This window comes from Tachypleus tridentatus, chromosome 4 (assembly GCF_004210375.1).
Source record: "Tachypleus tridentatus isolate NWPU-2018 chromosome 4, ASM421037v1, whole genome shotgun sequence".
Taxonomy (NCBI): Eukaryota; Metazoa; Arthropoda; class Merostomata; order Xiphosura; family Limulidae; genus Tachypleus; species Tachypleus tridentatus.
In genome coordinates, this window is record NC_134828.1 from 87,606,602 (window position 1) to 87,631,300 (window position 24,699).

General features: G+C 31.3%; 1 protein-coding gene across 3 annotated transcripts in view; it reads left to right on the forward strand.

Moving 5' to 3' along the window:
- The first annotated feature begins 2,130 nt into the window (after positions 1-2,130).
- Positions 2,131-24,699, forward strand: part of LOC143249637 (lysophospholipid acyltransferase 6-like) — a 34,152-nt gene continuing 11,583 nt past the window's right edge. The window contains exons 1-9 of one of the 3 annotated variants that reach the window (XM_076499867.1): positions 2,131-2,358; positions 3,043-3,188; positions 4,098-4,175; positions 10,265-10,357; positions 10,617-10,727; positions 13,237-13,372; positions 14,849-14,902; positions 15,250-15,340; positions 16,607-16,708. In XM_076499867.1, the coding sequence (XP_076355982.1) occupies positions 2,278-2,358; positions 3,043-3,188; positions 4,098-4,175; positions 10,265-10,357; positions 10,617-10,727; positions 13,237-13,372; positions 14,849-14,902; positions 15,250-15,340; positions 16,607-16,708 (892 nt within the window). In that variant the 5' untranslated portion in view covers positions 2,131-2,277. Of the gene's footprint in view, positions 2,359-2,393; positions 2,534-3,042; positions 3,189-4,097; positions 4,176-10,264; positions 10,358-10,616; positions 10,728-13,236; positions 13,373-14,848; positions 14,903-15,249; positions 15,341-16,606; positions 16,709-24,699 lie in introns of those variants that run through there. The other 2 variants (XM_076499868.1, XM_076499869.1) reach the window with 2 other exon arrangements.

Here is a 24,699-nt window from a genome sequence, read left to right on the forward strand (position 1 = left end):
GGATAAAATGGGTACAAGTGTTTTATAGTTACTAAAACTCTAAACTAAAAGGTTACCTAATGCTGTCAAAGCTGGTCCTTTTAAATTGGCAGAACGATGAGTGAGTTGTTCACTGTCAAACTTGTTTATTTTGGAGACAATTTTAAACTGAGCCTCTTGTAACTCTTATGACACCTTCCCATGATAGTCAGTTAGTTTTTCGGTTGGCCAGTTTTGAAATCGCCAGTTGAATTGCGAAATTGTATTTGGCAATGCCACAGTTGGAGTAACCAGTTTATTTTTGTTTTGTTAATCTTGTGCAAAGCTACACGAGGGCTATCTGCACTAGTCATTCCTAATTTAGCGGTGTAAGACTAAAATGAAGGCAGCTGTTCATTACAACCCACCGCTAATTCTTGGGCTACTCTTTCATCAACGAACAGAGGGATTGATCGCACATTACAACGCCATCGCGGCTGAAGTGGTGAGTATGATTGATGTGACCGGCATTTGAACCCGCGACCCTCAGATTACGAGTCGAGCACCCTAACCAAGTGGTCATGCCGGGTCTCTTTTACTAGTGAATTAGAAACATGAAAATTAAAAAAAAAAAAGTTCCTGTATTTGGTGTGGAAATAGAATATAATCGCAGTTTGTAAATAATAGCCTTAAAAGAGTAATTTCTAAGGTAGGAGCAGGTTAAAATTGTCTTATCGCTATTTGTGAAAATTTTAAACGACACAAAGGTAGAACTAGCGCAGGACAGACGAAGCAACGCCTTGGGCTCACGACGCATGGGTTCCTGTTCTGGTGGTCTGATCTTCTGAAAAAAATGGGTTCCGATTATTTTGTTTCTCCGGAATTTCTGAGCTGCTTGTTCCGTCACTTATATGACGGTCAACACTTGTGCATATGTTTCCAGTAGTATTTTATGCTTGTGGTTAGCTAAGTTTAAAAATATTGTTGATTTTGTTGAGAAGTTTAGTTTTCCGTTTACGTTACACATCTAACCAATCCACTACCAATATATTTGTTGTGGTCCGGCATGGCCAAGTGGTTAAGGCACTCGACTCGTAATCTTAGGGTAGCGTGTTCGAATCCCCGTCACACTAATCATGCTCACCCTTTCAGCCATGGGGGCGTTATAGTGTGACGGACAATCTATCGATTTGTTGGCTAAAGTGTAGCCCAAGAGTTGACGGTAGGTGGTGATAACTAGTTGCCTTCCATCTCGTCTTACACTGCTAAAGTAGGGATGGCAAGCGCAAGTAACTTTGCGCGAAATTCAAAACAAACCAATTATTCTTGTTTTCATCTAACTTTGATTTTGAATATCCAATTTTAACAGGTTAATTGCAGCACAATTAATTTGACATGTTGAAATTTAAACAAAGTTTTGTCTACTTCAGTTTCCGTATATATTTTCAGAATCCAGATACCGTATAGATCGGCCCGGCATGGCCTAGCGGGTAAGGCGTGCGACTCGTAATCCGAGGGTCGCGGGTTCGCGCCCGCGTCGCGCTAAACATTCTCGCCCTCCCAGCCGTGGGGGTGTATAATGTGACAGTCAATCCCACTATTCGTTGGTAAAAGAGTAGCCCAAGAGTTGGCGGTGGGTGGTGATGACTAGCTGCCTTCCCTCTAGTCTTACACTGCTAAATTAGGGACGGCTAGCACAGATAGCCCTTGAGTAGCTTTGTGCGAAATTCCAAAACAAACAAACAAACAAACCGTATAGATCTTTCAAGAGTATTAGGTCGCGATAGGTGCCCATATAACTTTCTTTTTTAAGGGGTGATGTTAATACTTTATATCTGTTAGTTGATTCGCTTGCATACGCACATACAAAAATTCTTATTAGTTTTCTTCAGATAAAATAGTTTAAAGTTACTGAAAACGTTATATATTCTATTTTGAAAACATGAATTTTTATATAATTTGTGCATATATTCGCTTTCAAAATTAAATCATTCTCAATGGACTTTTTACAGGTGTGTGACCCTTGTCATCGGGCCCAGCTCTAGACGGTATACTCAGTTCTACGTAAAACGCAGAGGAATCTTTATACTTATTCCAGTCTTTCACTCATAAAGAGTACGAGAAAATGTTAGTTGTTTCCTATTTCGGATTTTGATCATTGCGATTCCAGCTTTGAAAGATTCCTATGTGTGACGTCATCAACAATGGTTACCTTCACCTATCTCTATGTAATCTAGGCGCATATCATAAGCAATCGTAGGTTTTATAAGACACGCGTACATATACATATAAATATAAACAGTAAAAAATAAATAAAACATGGTGAATAGAAAAGATTTCTACGCGGGTTCTCGAACTTTCGAATGGTTAGCTCTGCTTGTAGGGCTTCCGATTGACCAGGTAAGATTTGTTTTACATCTATTCAAGTTGTAAACAAATCATAGAGAAAGTGTTTGGTAACTGGGTGAAAAACATTATGCATACTGTGTAACTTTAACAGTAAATGGTATTCTTGAGATGTAGATCATGAACTGTATACTATGAACTATGTATTGGAAACCGAGATTAGATGAAGGTAAGCCATGGTAATAGTATTAGTATTATTGTTTCAAAGTATTAGGACTACCACTTTCATTGTAGTATGTGTTAATATCAGTAACCCAGTATTTAAATGTCTTATGTAATTTGTAAAGTGTGCTTGAACAGTTTCGTTTAACACAATTATTTTTTATTTTTTTATTCTCATCTTTGGAAGCTCTACTCAAATAAGTAGTTAAGTCTAACAAAGCAAAATGCATATTTTTTTCTTTATGTTCATTGGCCTTAAGATTTTGGCCAGCAGTGTATGTACTCTTCTTATAATGTCATATGACAACTATAATGAATTATAATCATGCTTTATCAGCTAAAAAAGTTATTCATATCATAACCAAATGCTGTGTTACAATCAGGTGATAAATTACATTATTAGTTGTCTTGGAGTTACATTCTTAAATATTTAGTGCAAAGGTTGTTTGGTTTGCTGGGTTTTTTTTTCATTGTCTCAGTCCAAAGGCATTCATATTTTTATGTATCTGTTTTCAGTTTAACTTCCTCATTTGCCAGTTTATAGCCTTGATGCTTGCCATTGTTTACAAGAAGGTGCTTCCACCTAATAAAGTGACACCTCAAGTTCGGCATACAGTTGCTTTACTGATTGGAGTTGTACTTGGGTATTTTTGTTTTGGACAGTAAGCTTGTTATTATATTTAATTGCATTAATCTTCTCTGTTAGTTGAATTTTAACACAGTATATGAGAGATGAAATTACTTTTTGCTCTATGCTTAATTTTAAAATATGGATTATAAAAATTTACTTTGATGGGTACAAATATTTAAAACATTTGTGTATGAATAGCTTAAACTTGAAAGTAATTTTAATAGCATACTAGGAATAAAAATATATTTTGAAAGCATGTTTATATAGTTACAGAGACAAACATCTTAAAACAACCAAATAATTTAATAGTTATGAATATTTTATGTTGTAGCAAACATATGAAACCTACAGTAAGCATTTGGTAATAGCTTATAGTATGTGTCTATAATCCATTTAAGTAGATACACTACCAATTTCACAGATTTTGTCTTGTACACAAGAAGTTATTTGTTAATCATGAAAAAAATTAAATAATTTTATTTTTAACTGTTTTTTATTGTATCACTGTCAAGTCTTTTTTACTTAAAAGTAAGCAAAGCTTTGTTTTTTCTGAATATTGTACATACATTACACTTAGATCTAAAGTGAGCTACCAATAATTTTTATACATGGATAAGTAATGGAAGACACTGCACGTTTTGAAACAAACATTTCAGTAATATTTTGAGAACTATATAGAATTATTAGAATATGAACAATTTGTAGTAATTCTTTGTTTTACATGTTTATTTTAAAATTCAATTCTTTCTTTCAAATTAAACTGTAAGGAATTAGTAGCCATAGTATGTAAAACAAAATAAATATTTTTAACCCTTACCATTTTATGATGATTGAAACAATTATTACTCACTATTATTATTTATATGATTCTGATATAGTTTAAATACACAAATGTTATTTTAGTAAAAGATTGTGCAACCTTATTGATTTTCTTTCACAGCCAGATTAGCCATTTGTGTCTGCTGGGTACTATATCTTACATTATTATGAACAGTATAAATCCACAGATTATGCACAGGTAAGATATTTCTTAATGTTGTATTAAGTTAGTCAAGTATGAATGTCCTTATTCATGGACAGTATTCATAGCACAAAATAATTCACTTTTGATTGAATGTCATAACAACAGGATATAATACAAATGGTCAAGTAAAATTGGAAAATGTTCAGTAAAATGATGTTTTCCTGTGTAATTCACAGCAATCGCAGAATTTCTTTCATTAATTAAGACTTAATGCGAAGTATTAAGCAGTAGCTACAAAACTTGTTTAATGAAAGCTGTGCATCCTACTTCTCATTTTATTATTAATATCATATTTCCTCATCTGTAGGTCATTGAGTCTTACTGGTTAGAAATTTATGAATCTGGTAGAGCTACTAATCTATCTATAATTAAATCATAAGACAAATAGTTCAAAGAATGTAATTTGAAAATGCAGAAATTTTGCACTCTTATTAAAGTAATAATAAAATGTTTTACATATGAATTTTGAAGTATCTAATAAAAATAATTATAATAACAGAGTGTGACTTACATTTTGATATTAAAGAAGCAGTAACAAAGGTTAAATCTAATACCACTGCCTCAAAGGTGCATTCGTTAAACTGAACATAATGGAAAAACTATATGACCCACTGTTACAACTTTATTATTTATGATTATTAACTAATATTTTAAGGGAAATTGTTATGTTTTTGATCAGTTTTTTATGCAGAAGTATTTATTAAACGTTTTTTATTCTAGAGGAGATATTTCTCTTTTATATTCTTTTGGGATATTTCATAATTATGAAACATATCAGAAATTTACTTTGACTTTATTCAAGCATTATTTTATATGTTGACATATGAGTTTCAAGGTGAGGGCAAAATAATGAAACCCTTAAACTTTTGTGTTAGAAGTATACGTGCTTTTCATAAGTATTAAATTACCAATAAGATTGTGTTATATGTAACATCACTTAGTATTTTTTTGTTAGTTATTAAAATACAAATTCTCTCAAATCATTTATGGTCTGATGCTAAATGTTTGCAAAATTTTGAAAGAGGGACTTGTTTTTCACACCTGCATGTAATTGTCCATGCTACATCAATGTTGAACCTGCTCACTTCAGTGTGTCATTATTCTATTAAATAATCTCAAAATTGATTATTGTGCAACCTTATAGTAATTATGTTGTATTTGCCTTTAAATAAATAGGATAGAACCTTAATAACTGGCACCTCAAAAGAACTGGCACTGTGCCATTAAGGGCAGACCTCTTCAGTCTCTTTCTTTTTTCTATTATTTTTAACCAAAATAAGTCTTGTAGTAACAGATACCTTGATATGCTGGATTAAGGGTAGTGTCTTTAGTCGCATTGTCTGTACAGGCACTTAATAAAGCAGGTAATATATGCCTGAAGATTCCAGAAAGATGAACAACATTGAAACATTATTGGATTGGCTCTGAACTTGTTCAGTTCTGCCCTCTAGATGTGAACTTTATGCATTCCACAAGACTTCTGCTCCTTCCTCCCCTATTTATATTTCAAGATTCCAACATGTTTTTCTTGCTCACCTGACATGTGATTTCCTCTGTCAAACTGTTGCTTCTTGTTTGGCAGTGTTTGAGTTTGGATGTGCTATTTTTTTTAGTTTAATGCATAATGTTTAACTTTTTTGTTTTCCCCACGAGGTGGTTCTTTTCAAATTAATTCAACCTATTTTCTCATATTAGTATTTATCAGTTAATTCTAATAACTCTCAAATTTGGTGAACCTTTCTATGACAATGAATTTTTGGGGATTACCCCAGCAACTCGTGTTTTTCACAGGCCTTGGGTGTGGGAGACTAGCTGGTATGATTATCTGCTTCTGTACATCAGGAGATTGAATATTAAATAGGACAACCTATGTCCCTGGACATTATCCAGACTATTACTGAACTGGCTGATCCTGATCAAGCTGATGAGGTTTTAAGTGTCTTTTTCCAGGTTTCCATTCCTTCACATTCCCAACCTGAGGAGTCTCCTAGACCTAATTTGGCCTTTAAGAATTTAGTGTCTCAGGCTTGTGATGTTTTATCCCTTTACTCTGTTTCTTATACACATTGCCCTTCATTATTGCATAACAGTTTTCTCAACCCTTTTTTGGTTTTTCCTCCTTTTCCTAATATTCATGTTCATGCTGATCATTTTGCCTCACAATTAAGTGAGTGGATTGGCATGGATAATCTTCTGAGGACTTTTGATCAGTTTGCCCTTTCCTACCATCACATTAATTGTCCATTTTTAGACTAGTAACTGTTATGTTTCATATTACCTATTTGTGGAGTGGCTTCTAATCTAAATGCCATTGTTATCTAAGCACAATATTTTTGTTTGCATCTTGCCCTTACCAACCTCTTAGCCTCTTAGAGTATTTTTTTTCCATACATCTCCTAACTGAGAATGTCCACAGAAATCCTGAGGGGTTTTCTACAGATATTCTTGCCCTTTTCTTCTCCGCTTTTGCCCACATGTTGTCTTTGGCTCTGACATTAAATATGTGGTTTCCTTGTTGTTGAGGTCTTTTAGGTTGTGATGTTGTATTTGCTCGTGTCCATTTACCGTTGACGTATTGAGGGGACTTACAAATGGCCCCATTTTTGAGATGTTATTTTTTTGATATGGGAACAGAAACTATCAAGCTTCAGGTAACATTGGTCCACCAACAGTTTTCCTTTTATCTCCTACTATCTTCATCATATTATGCTTTATTTTTCTTAAAAATGTAATCAACCACCTGTGGTCATTCTTCATACTTTGGTGCAACTCTAACTGGTATGTTTTTATTCATACTTTCATTCTTTTAGGGGCCTTTTTTTTAAATTATTCTTCATGTGGATCCAGCTAAGTGGTGTGTGGCATCTGAACAGGTATTCTTTAACTCTAAATTCATACTGTTCTGCCATGTTGACTCATACTTTATCTTCTATGGCTTTGCATGCTCACTTTTGAAATGAGGTATTCTACAAGATAACTTGAAGATCAGTAACCTCACAATATTTTGCTTCACAAACATGCCTGTTCTGGATTATACCATCCATGAACTGTATGAGTGAAGCAGAAGGGGATTGTTGCCCATCCCTGTCATATCTCAAGTGAATGACTTGGTGTGGTCTGCTTTTCAAAATAAGGTTTTGTGGTCACCTATTGCACCATCTCTCTAAAGTTGATTACATACCCTATATGTCTTTTTTATACCAGATGTCGAGTTTCTGGATTGATAGCTCAGAGCTATTCTTCGTGTCATACCTGGAAATCAGAGTAGTTCTTAATAACCAGTTCTTTAACTTGAGACAAAGATGGAATGATCTTCATCCTAACCTTGTATGGATGTTGATACCTAGCAAAGAGGTTTTGGATGTAGTTGACTTGCCAAGTACTGTCCACCATGCCCTAGCTACTCTACACCCAGGGATGCATCCTTGTTTGCCCACCTTTCTCACTGTGGGATTGAGTTATAATATCTTACTCTGGTTAGGATAACTTTCCTGCCAAATTTTCTCCCACTTGAATGTGCTCCTATCATTTTCTGCTCTTAAATCTTACATGTTTCACAAATGAACGAAGAGTAAATCTGGCTCAGAAGTGGTGGGGATCTCTCTTTTTTCAGAGGTATCCTTTGGACACTTGGGGGGGGGGGTACTTTTATCATTCATTTGCACCAGTCCCTTCTCCTCAGTGTGGGATTTTAACTAGTCTTGTGGGTGGGGGGTATGCATCTGTCTGAAATACATTTACAGTATAAGAAAATTATAAATTAGCAGTTCAAACTCTGAAGAGAAGTATTTGTACTATGAAATTTTGTGATCAGCTATAAAAAATAAAATAAAAATAATGGGTACAGCTAATCCACCCCCTTAAATCTCCTGTTAACAATGCTTCATGTTGTGGCAATGTGCAACTCATGAACACCCATGTCTTGCATATGCCAAACAAAATTGGAGCCTTAAAATTTAGATATTTAGTTTATTCAATATGGGTTCCAGCTTTGTGAAACTCATTTCTGATATTAAGGGCACCTTGCTATAGAGGGCATTTTGACATAGTCTGAAGGGTGCCCTTATGTCAAAGTTTAACTGTAACATCACAGTTCAGTTTTCCAGCAATTACTGTGACAGAATGTGATTATAAATTTCAGAGACAATAAAATATTTAATCAGCAAGCTGCTTATTTTGTGTTTTAGCACATAATATTTATTACTAGTGGTTTGGTAATTGATGAATCACATTAATATTCACAAATGCATTTACACACATTAAATAGTCGACTGGTAATTCATTTTTGCTTACTGACTCAAGTAATTCACTGTTACTCTCTAACTCAGGCTTATAAAAGTATTTACATGCACATTAATAGTCAACTACTCATTCATTCTTGCTTATCAACTGAAGTCATTCACAGTTACTCTCTCTCTTGCACTATTATCCAGATTATTCATTATCATTTATAGACTTGAGTCATTCAGTTTTATTCTTTGCCTTCAGTCATTTGCTGTAAGTAACTGAGTTGCTCATTATTATTCATGTATAAAAATGTTAGTTACATTTTACCTTCTCATAATTATGTTTAATTATAGAACATATTTAATAATGGGGTAAATATATCATGCTTTCATTGATGGTTAAATGTAGTATTTTAATTTCTTCAATATTGAAAACATGTGTTTGTATCTTTGTTTTTTCCTTTTCTCACCATTTAAATATTTTAATAGTATACAAGTCATTAAGTCTCATGTATCATTATAGTATTACTTGGAAGAACCTCATGACTGTTTTTTTTTTGTTTTTGATTGATAACCAGTTGTTACCTTGTGCAATATGTTATTTTTATGAAAACTAAAAGTATTAAACCTAACTGGCTGTTTATATCAAAAAATGTTTTCTGTATTGTTTTTGGAAAAATGACTATCACTTTCTTATTACTAGTAAATAGGTAACAGCTAAAAATTAATTAAGAAATATGAAACATTGTTTACCTATATGTATTTTTTTTACACTCCTGTTTTATCAAACTAAGTTCTCATTAAACTTCAGAACCGACTATTGCCTTTTCCATCTCACTGAATGTTGAAAGGATTCTACAGTAGATAAGTTAAAAGTCCACATTGTAACATGTCATGTTTCAGGCTTATTGATTGGGTTTATTTTTTAGTGTTAGTATCCACACATATGATATTGTATTTTTAAAAAAATTGAAAATTAAACATTTTTTTAAAGTAATGTAAAATTTGTATATATTTGTTTTACTTTTTTCAAATTAAAATGAGTGATCAAACTTGTGAGTTGTGTGCTGCTGTGTATTTATGGAATTGTCTGTATATTACATTTAATGGTAAGTAAGTATCAAATAAGCACCTGCTATATGAAAATTACTTGTAATTTAAAGTAACTTCAATACAAATAAATTATGCACTTTGATTCTAGCATTTCATAATGTATGAAATGTATACAATGATAATACTTGATGTGGGAAAGGTACAAATAAAGCTGTGTGCCAGTTTTGATAAACAGAGGTTTTTGTGCTTAATGTTGTTGTTTTTTTAGAATTGAACACAGGATTTATTTTCAAAAAAGTGTTTTATCATTCAATTTGCATCATAATTTGAAAAGTAGCTTAAAGGAAAAGATCTAAGAAAATGCAATTAATAAAACAATAATTATAATACATAATACATTCATGGAATGTTCTTTAATCATGTAATCAGCCATGCTTTTGTTTCAGAAATTAAATAATGTTTAAACTAATTACACTCAGTAGTTTTAGTTCTAATGTGTAAAGCATGATTTATAATTTTGATAATATAAAACTGTTACAATATGTCTATTTGCTAGAAATGGTCTTTTAACTTGATATTATCTTGTTGATCAGTACTTTCTATCTATTACTTATGTTGTTGTTATTCTCATAATTATTTAAATGCATTATGATATTTTGGAGGTCTCTGCACAAGTGCTTGTGTTGTAACGAGCATATGTATTATTCCATCCATTTAGTTCTTGTGTCTTTTGGAATTTTTCTTTTAGAAAATTAAAAATGATACTTGTTTGTTTGTAATGATTAACAAAATTTAATTATTTAGAGGAGTATTGTTTGTTGCATTACTCTACCTGTCCTCTCTTCACCTGCTACGTATGACTTATGACTATGGTGGATGGACACTAGATATCACAGGGTAGGATATCTGAATAATTGAAAATTAGGCTTTCATCAGTTTTCTTTAAAATCAGTAGCCTGTTACAAGTTAAGAGGTTTACATGTTGAATGTTTTACAGTGATTTAGGTTGTTGATAAAATCTTGGGTTTCATATTTGGAAAATGTTTTGAATATTGATTATTTAATATCAGAGCATAAATGTATAATTTGTTTAAATGTGAAATAATTAATAAATGGTTTTCGTGCTATGTTACTAAAATAACATGGTGCATTTTAGGCCAGCCATGATTGCAACCCAGAAAGTAAGCAGTGTGGCATTTAGTCTTTATGATGGACTAGCAAGATCAGAAGAAAATATGAGTTTGGACCAGAAACGATATGTTATTAGGTTAGTGATTTTAGGAAGATGCAATTTTACAGAAGTTAATTGGTTCTTTATGTCTTTGTAAAGGAAACAAATATCAGCACATTTTATACTTTTGTGGTGTGCAGAGCATCTTTCAGATGCTGACAGTATGTCTGTGTATGAAGTTTGAGAGAAAGCACATGATCTGAATAACTTAGTAAAACTCAGCTTTGGAAATGGCTACAGGTGTAGTTTAAACACCATTGAATAATGCAGGTTATAAACTTTATGTTGATGTCTAGTGAATATAATGATATGAGAAGTAATTTATGGTTTCAAGTGAAAGTTACAGAATGAAACTCTTGCAGAGAAGAATAAAATAATCTTATAAAACATTTTGAAGACTTGGAATAAACCACAGATGTGAGAATTTTGTATTGTTTTATTGAATGTTCTTACCATTTCTGTACTTTTATAATGCAAAGTTATGTATGTTTGAAAACAAGATAAATTATTTTTGATGACATGTGAGCTTAGTTAAGTTTAACATGTACAGACACATTGGCAAAACATTCCAGTGATTGAAATCCTTACTCACTGAATGTTATTGTTAAGTTAATCTCATTGGAATGCAAAAACTTAAATAACTTAATATTTATTGTAAATAAATTATATTTATTAGATATATGTAACGTCCACAAAAAGATAGTTACCTATCCTGACCTAAAACTATTTTCAAAATATCAGATTCTAGGTCACAAATACATATTTGTTAGTGTTTGCAGTTGTTTTTTATGTTTTATAACCAGTAACAGGGCTGGATCTAGCTTTAACAAGCAAGTTAGATAACTGCCTATGGCCCCATGGCCTGGTCTAGTGATTGGAAAAGTAAAAATGTTCTAAGGAAAATCAATTTTAGTAGTCCTGCTTCAATAGAGTACAAGAATTGAAATGTATAGATTATTTAATGTTTCTCTTTAATACTATATATGTTATGCATTTTGCACAACAGTGTTTTAATGGCAAGTCCTCAAATAATTATTCAAATCATATTTTCAATTACATATGATATACTTCTCAAGTATGAAATAGAGTTTGCAAAGAACTTAACTCTCACATTATGGTCTTAGCTTATTCAACCAAGTTCTTAACCCCAAACTGACTGTATATCATTGTAAACTGTGTTTCAAAGTATAGCATTGAAAATGACTTACATGAGGTCTACCCAAATGTATATGTAGTATTTTACATAGTTCTGACTATTCCAGTTACTGTTGCTTCAGCTGAAAGATATTTTACTCATCTCAAGCTTATCAGAACTTATCTCTGTTCTACCATGTCTGAAAAAAGATTGTAATTGCTAAAAATGTTATCTGTAGGAAATGATGTATGAAACTAAATGTTTCTGATGTGATCAAGGACTTTAGTGTGCAGAAAAGTAGAAAATCATTATTATAGAATAAATAATATGAGTAATGTAAATACATTCTATGTGTGCTGGATGAAAAGTTTGTATGTATTTCTTTTATTAACAAATATATAATGATACATTTTTTATTCCATAACATTTTTTAAAAAATAAATAAGCCATTTAAAGAATATTTGAAAATAATTTCTTAGGGGTTAAACTGATTGTCAGTTTTCTTTGAGATGTTAATCACATAGCTACAGTCATTATTGCAAAATGTAGCACCTAGCAACCACTATAGCCAAATTTTCCTGTATATCATGCTATATTTGCCTAGGTCCCCACAAACTATATTCCACCCTGACCAGCAGTGTTAACAACTGCAATAAATAAAATAAATTAGTAAAATGAAAGAAATATGTTAATGAATAAATACTCATGTTCAAAATGGACTGTACATACATTATATATATATATATATACTGTACATACAAGTAGAACTTTGTGATCAGCATAAAAAAAAAGAGAAATCTAAGATGAAGGAAATATTTTCAGTGTTTTTGTTTTTCATGACATTGTCTAACTTTGAAATTTTGGAAATTTCAATACATAAAAAGATAAATCTAAAACTGATTCAAATTATAGGAATTTTTATATGTCAGAACTTAGTATTTTTTGGTAAGTTTGTTCCAAGTTTTGTGTGTGTTGTTTAAATACTTGCAATGTGAAAAAACAAAATCAACCTAATTCTGGTCTGAAAAGGGGTTTTATATTCTATAACATCTAAACATTAATTTTAGAATTATTAAATCTTTTAAATAAAACTTTTTTCTTCTGGATAATTTATAATAAAACAGTGGCTTAAAATACCAACTATAACAAAATACCTTGTTTATAGGCAATGTTGCCCACTGAAAGCATATTTCTTATAATTATGTTGCTTTATTAAAAGTTGTATGTGTGGAGAGAATATGTTTTCTTGCATTGCATTACTGTGGTCAGATTACTTTTCTACTTTGTGTTAAAAGCATCATTTTTACAATTTATAAGACTTTGTTTTTTTCTCTTTTTTTAAATTTTTGTTAAAAGGTACAATCTATGTTTCTTGTTACTTAAACATTGTGATGATAATGGTACTTACAGACAGAGTCCATCAGTGCTGGAGTTTTTCAGTTATATATTCCACTTTCAAGGCCTTATGTGTGGTCCTCTGATGTTTTACAATGATTACATTACATTTATAGAAGGAAAGTCATACAACAGAATTAAGCATCCTCAGGTAGTGTTCTCAGTTTGTTTATACTGTGCAAGTGTGAAAACATCTCTGTATGAATATTGATAAGTTTTTTTGTTTGTTATATGTTTTTGTATCTTAAAGTGTTTTAAAGTAATGAAGAGACTATTGAACATCAAGTGTAATACACTGATGTCATGAATATAGAGATTTCTAGGATGAGGGCAGGTGATTAAGTGATAAAGATATAAATAGTGTGAGAGGAGCAAAAAGCAGCAGACAGATAATGACAGAAGAGAGTAAAATTACAGGCAAGGAAAAGTTTGGAATGAAGTCAACAACCATAGAAATGATAGGCCTAACATTTGATATGTTAAAGTAAGACTAACAATAGAAAAGGAGTTATGAATAGTAGTTTATTCTGGTTCTAAAGTAACTGAATCAGCCTGATTGAACTTTGACAAAAGTAATGGAGACTATTTCAAAGAAAGAAGAATTACAGTAACTTGTGTTAAGATGTTTAATAAATTGCACATAGAATACTATTGTGATATTAATACTAAACTATCTTCTCTGACATTTAAAAGTAATTGAATAAGCCTAAGTGGACTTTTGACAAGAAGGAGAAAACTATATATTGTTTATGTTATGCCCATAATCTCTAAGAATTTATTGTACATACATTTAACTTGTTTGAAATATATATTAATCATTGAATTTATTACCAAAAAGTCACAGACACCTACTGGAGAAGAATCCTAAGCCCAACAACAACACAGTTTATATTTACACTATTCAGCAGTAAAAGTAGAAACCTTTTGTTTTGACATTTGGAGACAAATTTTAATTTTACATTCTGACGTAATTTAGGAGGACAACAATTTTCCAGCTCCTGTTCCAACAGTCCATTTGCACAAGTAATTGTAGGTGACTTGACCAGTATGTCTTCAGGTAGAGTATAATGTTTTCAGATGAGATCCTGCTTAAATATGTTGCCTAGGCCCTGGTGATGGCTTTTGCCACTGATCTTTGTGTTTGTGGTTTCAAATGTTTCACTTTGCCTACTATTGCAAGGTTATAATTTGTCTCAGGTGTCTTTCTCTATGATCCTTGTCCCCAATTTGATCCATATTGTTATATTTCTCAGTGTCATTAAGTTCAGAGAATATCTCAATCTTGAAATTCACACTACCTGTAAAAAAAAGTTTCAAAATGTAGTTTTGATACAGTCTGTTCCACTGCAACTTTATATTTGCTGTGGTTGTCACACAACTTGCTAATCTGCATATTCAAAACCCTTTTAATGTAACTTGTTAACCATTTGGATAAGTCAGGTAGAACAAGTACATAAAAAAGAAAATGAATTGAGGTAAGCTCTAAATCATCAATATTTTATGGTTTTAAACTTTTTCTTAAACTGAAATTTTTTCACATATATAATTGTATTGTCTGTTTAGTTTTTGAGAGTTTGTTTTATTTTAGATATGTAAGTTCTTTACAGTAATGAAATTTATTTTTTAGGGACAAGCTCTAGATGAAACAACTAAATACCTGATCTTCCAGGGTCCTCCAATGGTCTGTTGTTTTTTTTTTTTTTTCAAAATAGTCATTCATTCATAAATCAAATGTATATTAAAAATAAATGAAACTGTTTGTATGTTGGGTAGGACTTGGAATAAAAGTAGTTGAGTTGTGATTCTCCCAGAGAAGTTGAAAAAAAAGTTACAAAAAATTTTAAAATACTTTTTTTGCATGTAATAATCAATTTATATAAAATATAATGCAACCAATTTCAAAAAAGTATTATTTTGTGTGTCAAACATGAATTACATATTAAACATGATTATTAAGTTTTTGTTTTTAATATGAGAATGAAGTAACTATAAAACATTTATGCCTAATCAACTGTCTTGTTACTTTAGGAGCAAGTAGTACAGAAAATAACCATAAGCATATTCTTTGCTCTGTTCCTCATGATCGTTGTGCCATATTTTCCGATTACATACTTGACTGGTGAGAACTTATTTTTCTAAAAGGTTGAAAATGGAAATATTCATTGTGTTAATATTTCACTTTAAAAAATAGATAAATGTATACTTTTTAGACTTAGAAATAAAAGTAAAGTCAACAATTGTAATAAGTATATTTCAAAATATAACTCATCCTATTACATAGTAAAGCAACATCTGTAATCATATAATTTTGCAAAATTTTAGTAATTAGTTATAAACTATACATGAACAAGATGTGTCAAATTTTAAAATATGCTAATTCTTTTGTGCTTCATAAAAGACCTGTGAGTTATCAAAACATCATATCTGTTCTAAATACAAATATTACTTATTGTAGAGACTGTAACTTCTAATAAACAAAATAGTTTTTACATAGTTTTTCACAATTGTAGTAAACAGTTTGCAAAAAAACTTATATAAATTACTTTTGGTCCATTTTTTTAGATGGCATACAAAATACTTTATTGTCAAATTAAGCTTTTAAAATACAATTTTACTGACTAGTTTAAATGTACAAAATGTTGTAGTTACACATAGTCATGTTCTTCATTGACATTTATTATCATTATTGTTCCAAGGTGAATATCAGTTATTCTGGGCATTTATTTTTGATTTTGACAGAACATGTTTTGCCACTTTCTAGAAAATGATTTCTCTCATACTTCAGTGTTTGTAAAACAAGAATGCCGAGTGAGTGCACTGGGGATCTCCATACCTCCCAACACTTTTTTGGGGATGAGGAATGCAACATTTATTAAAAATTCCTGAATTGTGCATTTTATGAGAAAAAGAATATGTACAAGTTCTCTGAATCTTTCACTGTAATTTTATGTAAGAAACATGCAAAGCATATAAGAGTTTAAAAAAATTACAGATTCTCTGAAGATACAAAAAATTTAAATTTATACTGAAATGAAAACTTGAAAAAAACAGCATTAGGCAGTGTAGTACTTGACCACCAAATATTTATAATATATAGTATTAAAAGAGTTCCTTATTTTTTTTGGACAATTTGAAATTAAATTTCAAATCTTAATATAGATTTATAAGTATTTTCTGTATCCTCTCAGGTTACAGTGATTTTTTCTTTCTTTTTTTTGAAAGTTTGACAGTCACACTTTCTACTTTCAATAGCACAAACTCTGAAAGTTCAGCTAGATGATATTTTTTGGCAAGAGATATATTAAAAATATATTATACTCTCTATATTCTATAAGTGTAAAAAGCAAATAATATTTTTTATTTATTTATTTATTTTTATCTGTAGAAGAGAAGTTTTTAAATGAAACACCATGGCATTCACAAATGTTCTACATCATAGTTGCAACATCAGTAGTAAGAAGCAAGTATTATCATGCTTGGCTTTTAGGTGAGCTCAAACATATTGGTGTCTTTTTTTATTATTGTTCACAATATCATGATATTGTGTGAATCTTTCATGTTGGTTATAATGAAAAAGGTTATTTCTAGATGTAGCTAGTGATATTTATTCTTTATATGCTAATAAATAGAAGTATAAAAATTGTATTATTAGACATGATTAACAATTTATTATAAAAGTTTATTACTATTATTTTAGGTACTATAGTCAAAACCTTCCCAGGTGACTGAAATTGTTAGATGTTGGTACAGTTTTGGCTTTATTGAACTGCTCCTGCCAGTTCCTAGAGCAAGATAACATTTTGACTTCTCTGTTGAGGCCTTCTTCAATCCAGAGTTAAAATATGGAAGTCAAATCTTGTCTCATTCTAGAATAGGCAGAAGCAGTCCTTTCACTACAAGCTCAGTATAATATACACATGTTTGTCAACATGTTTGCACAAGTTAAGTATTTGCACTATAAGTTTTCATACAGCACATATATCTTCATAAAATTTGGTAGAATTTTAGTAAAGGTTACAAGTATTTGGTAATTTTTTTAATGAAATCTTTTTACTAAAGATTTGTTTCTGAAAAAATAGTTTGAGTGCAAGGTGAATTCATGTTGTGATTAAAAAAACAACTATTCTTTGTCCCAAAAGTCTCAAATATTATTTGTGTAATCTCTAAAACCTAAATATCCAGTATTTGTTTCCAGGAAGGCTCAAAATTTTATGTTTTATAACTTAACTGTGGTTTGTCACTTGACCAACCTCGTAACCATTATGAAAAAATTAGGAAATAAATATAAATTATTTTTTCATGCCAGAATCACTACTTACTATAACACAAAAATACCAGTGATTAGTCTTAGTAGTGCAAGTGTTTTAATACTATATATTTACATATATATTTTCATTACTTTTTATTATATTGACCTTCCAGTCATGCCTAGCTAACAATATGTAACTTGCATTGACATGGTTGACGTGTGCTCATGTTATGTATTCATTAATATAAAACTGACCTTTAGTCTTCCCTGTCTTGACTGTTTTAATGAACAAGTTTTTTTGTAATATACAATCACATTTCAATTATTATACATTATATATACAGAAATGCCAACCATTACGATTTGAGCTTAACGTTTACGATTTTGGTGTATACATTACGACTATACGCTCATGCAGACAAATATTACAACTTGTTACAACTCCCAAATTATTATATATTATATAGGCCTATACAATAAAGTGATAAATTGTTCCCCCAGGGCTTGAAACGGGTGAAAAGAAAATTTCTGGTGAGATACAAATAAATTTTTATAATAAATAAAAGACATAGTCCAAGTGGTTACTTGCAATAATCATGTTTGTGCTTGAAATAATAAGAAACATTTGTATCTCAGATGGCTATCAACAGTTTGAGTGCAGTGCTTTTCCACACTGGGTACATGGGAAATCCATAGTTATGTCACCAATGCTTGTCAGCCAATCAGCTCTTTCGTAGATGAGTATTTCTCGTTTTCTAAGTGGCATAGAAACACCAATGCGATTGTTCACAAGATGGAAAGAATGAGGCCCTGTTCACCAGATTGTCTTGTTTCTGGCAAATCTAAAAGGACTAAAACTGTGAATCAAAAATTTAAGAAAGAGCATAGTGCAAAATATCCAGTCATTGTATCAAAAGTCAGTGACAGTCATGCGTTTTGTGCAATTTGTCATTGATTTTTCTGTGGTGCATGGCGGGATAAACAATTGTTCCTGACAAAATCAGCATCTCACCAACAAAAGGCTGAGGTGAAGACAAAAACGATGCAGATAACGACATTTATGAGTAAGAATTCAGAATATGAAACCATAAATGCAGAAGTGATGTTCATGCAATTCGTCATTGCTCATAATTTACCCCTAGCTATAGCTGATCATGCAGGACATCTATTCAGAAAAATGTTCTCAGACAGAGATATAGCGAAAAAATATGGCTGTGCTAGAACCAAAACGACAGCCATTGTACAAATGTTGGGTTGTGAATATGACAAAATGATTTCAAGCATACTTACTAACAGTGTTTACAGTTTAGCCACAGATGGGTCCACAGACATGGATGACTCAAAACTGTATGCAGTGGTTGTATGATATCTTGACCTTTTGCTTGGAAAAATTGTTTGTTCTCTTTTGACAATGGTGGAATGGAAAGAAGCTTCAACGGGAGAGAATATTTTCAAACTTTTGGACCATGAACTGACAAAGAAGAAAATTCCATGGGAAAACTGTCTTAGTTTTTCTTCAGACAATGCCTCAGTTATGTCTGGTATAGGTAAAGGTGTGATGGGACACATCTCAAGACAACAGCCTAGCATTTACTTCATGGGCTGTGCCTGTCACCTCATGAATATTGCTGCCCAGAAAGCTTCCAGAGAACTGCCCTGCCCAGTTTCTGATATGTTGATAGATATTTACTATTTTCTGGACAAATGTGCTAGCAGAAAACAACATTTCAAAGAGTTTCAAGGATTGTATGACAAAGAAACAAGAAAAATTCTACAACTTGTTAACACAAGGTGGCTATCACTTGGGTGTGTCTCAACAGAATATTGGACATGTGGAAGCCATTGAAGAAGTATTTTCACTGTGAAAAGGAAAAACTAGATTCAAAAGGATTTAAATGTGCAGCTCAGTTAGGCAGCAAGACTTTAAGAGTCAGGATATCCTCTCAGCAACACAGGGACACAGTCAAGACATCCTCTCAGCCACACAGGGACACAAGACAACAGTCTCCAAAAGCAGACAAAGAAACATTTGATATAACTCAATATATGTTTAGGCAGTCTGAACTTGAACTAAAGAAGAGACAATAAATGGAAAAAGAGAAGAAAATGAAAGCTAGCAAGGAAGTAACCAAGAAAGTTATGCGCAGAGCAAGTTAGATAAGTTAACAGTTTTCTTGGACAACGAAATGTACTTGTTATTTTGTCTTTTTCTTCAGTCTGTAATTCCTCTATTTGAGCAAACGAATTTGATATTGCAAAGAGAAGAACCTTGTATACACATTATGCATAGAACTCTGATTACACAAGTTAAAAATATACTTGTCAGATACATCAAGCCAGAATATCTTGAAGGCAACATCACTGAACTTGACTACAACAATGAATCCTTACACAAATATGATGAGGCAGTTTCTATTGGAAATGCTGCCAAGGAATTCATTGTTAAATATGAAAAGGACCTGGACCTGATCAGCTTCTACACCAGTGTCAAGAAATACTATATTGCAGCTACAAATTACATGATGAAACATTTCCCTATAAATGATGAACTTCTGATTCATGCAGAGGTTGCTGATCCAAAACTGAAAGTCAGCAAAGATTTCTCTTCTCTATGCTTCTTCACAGATGGGTATCCTGTCCTTGTCAATACACATGAGCACAACACTATTAACAGGTTGGAAGGGCAATATTTGAACTATCAAATTGATACTTTCTCAGAAACTGTCCTTCAGTTGAATGTTGGTAAGTTTTGGGTTCAGCTGTCTACAGTTAAGGATTGAAATGGCAACCAGAAGTATGACATTCTGTGTAGGGTTATGCTTGGAATTCTTACAGTTTTCCATTCTAATGCTGACAGTGAAAGGATATTTAGTTTAGTGATTAAAAACAAAAGCAAGTTTAGACCTACCTTGAGCACTTCAATTTGAGCAGTATTATAACACACAAGATGTGTATGCAGTCAAATGGACAATGTTGTTATAACTCCCAACCATCCAGAGACATTCTCATGAATGCAAAAGCTGCAAAACTGTTACAATAAATGTCATAAACATGATATAAACTAGTCCTTACACAAAGGCTTTTTCTGCTTACTGTTTGTGCATGTTTAATGTTGTTTTACCAGTATGTTTGTTACTCTCAAGTAAATAAGACATAATTTCAAAATAATTTTTTTTAATTTATTTATTAAATACACAAAACAAAGTCATAAATGAGCAATCTATAGCAGTAATAAATAATAATAGTTATAATAATAATAAAATAATAAATAGGTTAGAGACATTAGTCAGGCCTAATTAGCCACAAATGATAAAGGGCTCTGTCTACAATCATTATGCTCAGTCATTTGAAATAGTTGGCATCTCTGTATATATATATATGTGTGTGTGTTTAGATTAATATTTAGAAATAAATTATTAAATTTATTTTTCTAAAAATATAGAACAATAAATCACGAATTAAAACAAACAATTATCTCTTCTTGCTATGACCGTTGTACTTGGTTGCTGGTGGACATAGCCTTTTAAAATTTTGCATGTGGAGGATATCAAACAAACTTTTTTTAAGGTTTTATATACACAGTTTAATAACCAAAAACGCATAAATAACTGCAATGATACTATAGAATTCCACAATAATTTATTGTTCTTAGTAACTAAGATGCATTTAGAATTAAGAAATATGAAGCTTCAAGCAGACTAAAAACACAACCTACCTCCATGAAATCTTAGATAGATAGAACATGGTAGCCTTTTCACAGATCAAAATGGCTGAGAAAACCACTCTGGGGACATTCTAAGTTGTTGATTGGTTGTTCACATGCCATGTATTAAAGTAAGTGTATATAAGGAACTGTCCTCAAAAATGGGAAGAGGTGAATGGGGCCACAGTTTGATTTGAATTATAATTTACAGTATGATTCCAAACTTACTGATACAAGTTCATAAAATAGAAGTTCAGTAAAATTTTGAATGCAAGTCAACAAATGCAATGATTTTGCCTTTGACCTGTGCTCCATTGTGAAAGGGTTAACTTTCTGTATATAAGCTCAGTCAATTTTACCAGCCTTGTAGCTGCTGTGTAACACGATACATACAATAACCCTTAATGTACAAAGTGTATTTCCACAAAGTTAGTTTCAGTAAGCTACTTCCGTCGTACATTTGTCTGTGAATTTATGAAGCCTTTAGGAAGTCAGTCTGAGTGACACAGTGGTATGTCTACAGACTTGCAACACTAGAAACTGAATTTTGATACCTGTGATTGGCAGAACACAGTCAACCCATCCTGTAGCTGTGTTTAATTTTAACCAAAACAAACAGTTTGGGTAAAAATGTTGTTTTTTTTTTATGCTCAGAATAAAAATACTCATTTTTATCTTACAGTTTTTGTATTTCATTTGCATAACTGCTAGAACCATATTTAGTGAATATTGATAGCTCTTTTTCAATAAAATTATGTTTTATCTGTCATTTTCTCTACTAACTCCAACAAAATCATCAATGTACATTGAAATTAAAAGTTGTAAAATTTGAAATAAAATGAATAATTTCCTCTTTTTTTTTTTTTTTGATTGCATTATTTGACAAGACTTCCCATTTACTTGTATTCACAATTTAAACTGCTAATCTTTTAGTGTCTGTTTTCTTTTTATTTTATGGTTTTTGTGCCTGTACTTTGGATCACTATTTTCCAATAAAAACAATAACTTGCAATGGGAGCTTATTAGTTATCTTTTCTAAACATCAGAAACAAAACACACATCTGCATGTTCTCTGTACTACAAGCACAACTGTGCTAGGCCTCACTTTTTTCTTTTTTTCACTTAGCTGGTTGTTGTATTTTTCAAATGTACATTTTAAAACACAGTGTATAACAGTCATTAGAATAGAGTGCCTTAAAGCTACTGTAATTTAGTTAGTGTTATAACAGCTATAAATAAGTAAAAAAATATTATTTTACTGCACAGAGCATTCACATTATTCAACACAAATGAAGCTTTTCTTATCAGTTACTGTCTTTCATTAACATAAATAAACAAACAATGTTAGGGTTTATGTAGATTGAAATATGCTCATTTTGGTGATTGTAAATGTCCATCAGATGAGTAAATAATAAGCTGTAGTGGATGAAAAGATGGAAGGTTTGATGAATTTTTTGATATCTCAGCAACATAAGTTATGAGGTTCAAGTTTTATTTCCATACATTTCATTGTTTATGTATTGTTTTTCTAATTAAATGAACATCATGAAAGTCATATAAAAATGTGTAAGGGAGAATTCAGAGTGAAAAAACCAACTGACATAAAGGAGAAAAGATTGAGAATTTTTTAAAATAATTACATAATATGAGAATTTGAATTATAAACTACATTTTGAGTTCAGTTAATTGATATACATAATAATAAAATCTTTAAATTTTGAGTAGAACTATGTAAAAGTCATATGTGCACATTGATCCAGTTATATGATTAGAATAAAGCTATATTTACCATCTCTGCACTACCTAAAATACCCTTAATTATTCCCATATTGGCTCAGTCAAATTCACTTGAGTTTGCAATAATGTTGTACTTGTCACATTTTTCATATTATAATTTTTTGTACAGTAAGTGTATCTTCACAAAATTTGGCAGACTATATATAAACATTAGAAAATTTTGTACACAAAAAGTTAGATTTTTTTAATTAAGTATTTTTAATAAATATTCTCTAAATATCAAGTAGCTTTGTTTGCAAGTCCAAGTGTAAAGTGATTTTCATGTTAAGATTAAAAATACTTTTATTCCTTTGAAAATTTTCAAATTTAATTTATGTAGTCTCCAAAACTGCCCTACCCTAACTCCAAATATGAGAACTGTCAATTTGACTGACCTTGCAACAACTAAAAAAATTGAAATAAATCTGAATTATTATTTTTTCCTTTTTAAATAACTTCAAATGGTAACATAAAATTACATGTCTTTATTGGAAACTAAAACTTTTAAGAATATAGATCTATTTATAATTAAAATTTTTTGTTTTATTGCTCTTTGAACCATATCAAAATTAATATTTCCACCATAAAATTTGTAAATCAATCAGTAAATGTGGAACTCATGTACCCTATCTTTATATATAATGCACAAGCATATGTCATGAAAATGTTTACTTTATTTTACATAATCTGACTTTAAAAAAATTCTTATTTTTACATTTTAGTTTTTTTATAATAATAAATAAAGTATGTTGGTTTTTTTTGCTATTAACTGTTGGTGACATTTAACCCTGCTCTTTTATGGTAATGGTATTGTTGCACTAAATAATTTTTTATTTAGTTAAATAATATGCCAAATAATAGATAATAATTGTTGTGGCAATCCCTCGAGGCTAAGGATGATGGTCCTCCATGGGTATGGAGATGGCTGATAAAGCTAATCCTTGCTCCACATGTCTTCTGGCAGTATGGACAGGTCAGTCCAAAGAGAAGGAGAGGTTTCAGTAGTAGCTTGCATTGTTTCCTTTTCTCTCACTTCTCTTCAAAATATTTTCTTCTTGATCACTCAAAGATTTCTGCTCCTTGATGGATAAGGGATCTCCAGGTGGTTAGGTCATGAGCGAGAGTTTCCCATTTGTTAACGTTGATGTTGCAACTCTTGAGTGTTGTCTTCAGACCATCCTTGAACTGCTTCTGTCCTTTCATTTGTTTCCCATTTTTCAGTTGACCATACAGGAGTTGTTTTGGGAGTTGGCTGTCATCCATTCAGAGCATGTGGCCTGTCCAGTGGAGGTGGCTAATAATAATAATAATTAAAATAATAACGTGCAAAAAGCATAAAATGTCCCATAACTGTAACAGTTTTCTGTCTTTCTAATTATCTAACAAGAGCCATTAAAAATTCAGCTATGTTTATTGATGTTTCCTGTGGGAAAAAATTTTGAACTGGAAGCAATTATAAACATTCTTTATACAGAAAACAATGTAATGCAATATGTCCTTTGATAAATAAAAATCTTGGCTTTCTATTGGTTATAAATAATTTACTATTAAGTTTCAGAGAAAATTATTGGCAATTTCTGAAAGATAAGATGTGATTATGGCAAGTGAGGTTTGATTTTTTATTTGATGGCTCTGTAACCAAGTAAGATTGAAGGGAAAAAAAAAGTACTTTGTTTGAGTGATAACAACATTATGATAAGAAATTTACATATAATTTAGTTCTTGGGGCTGGTGGTAGATAAATCAGAGA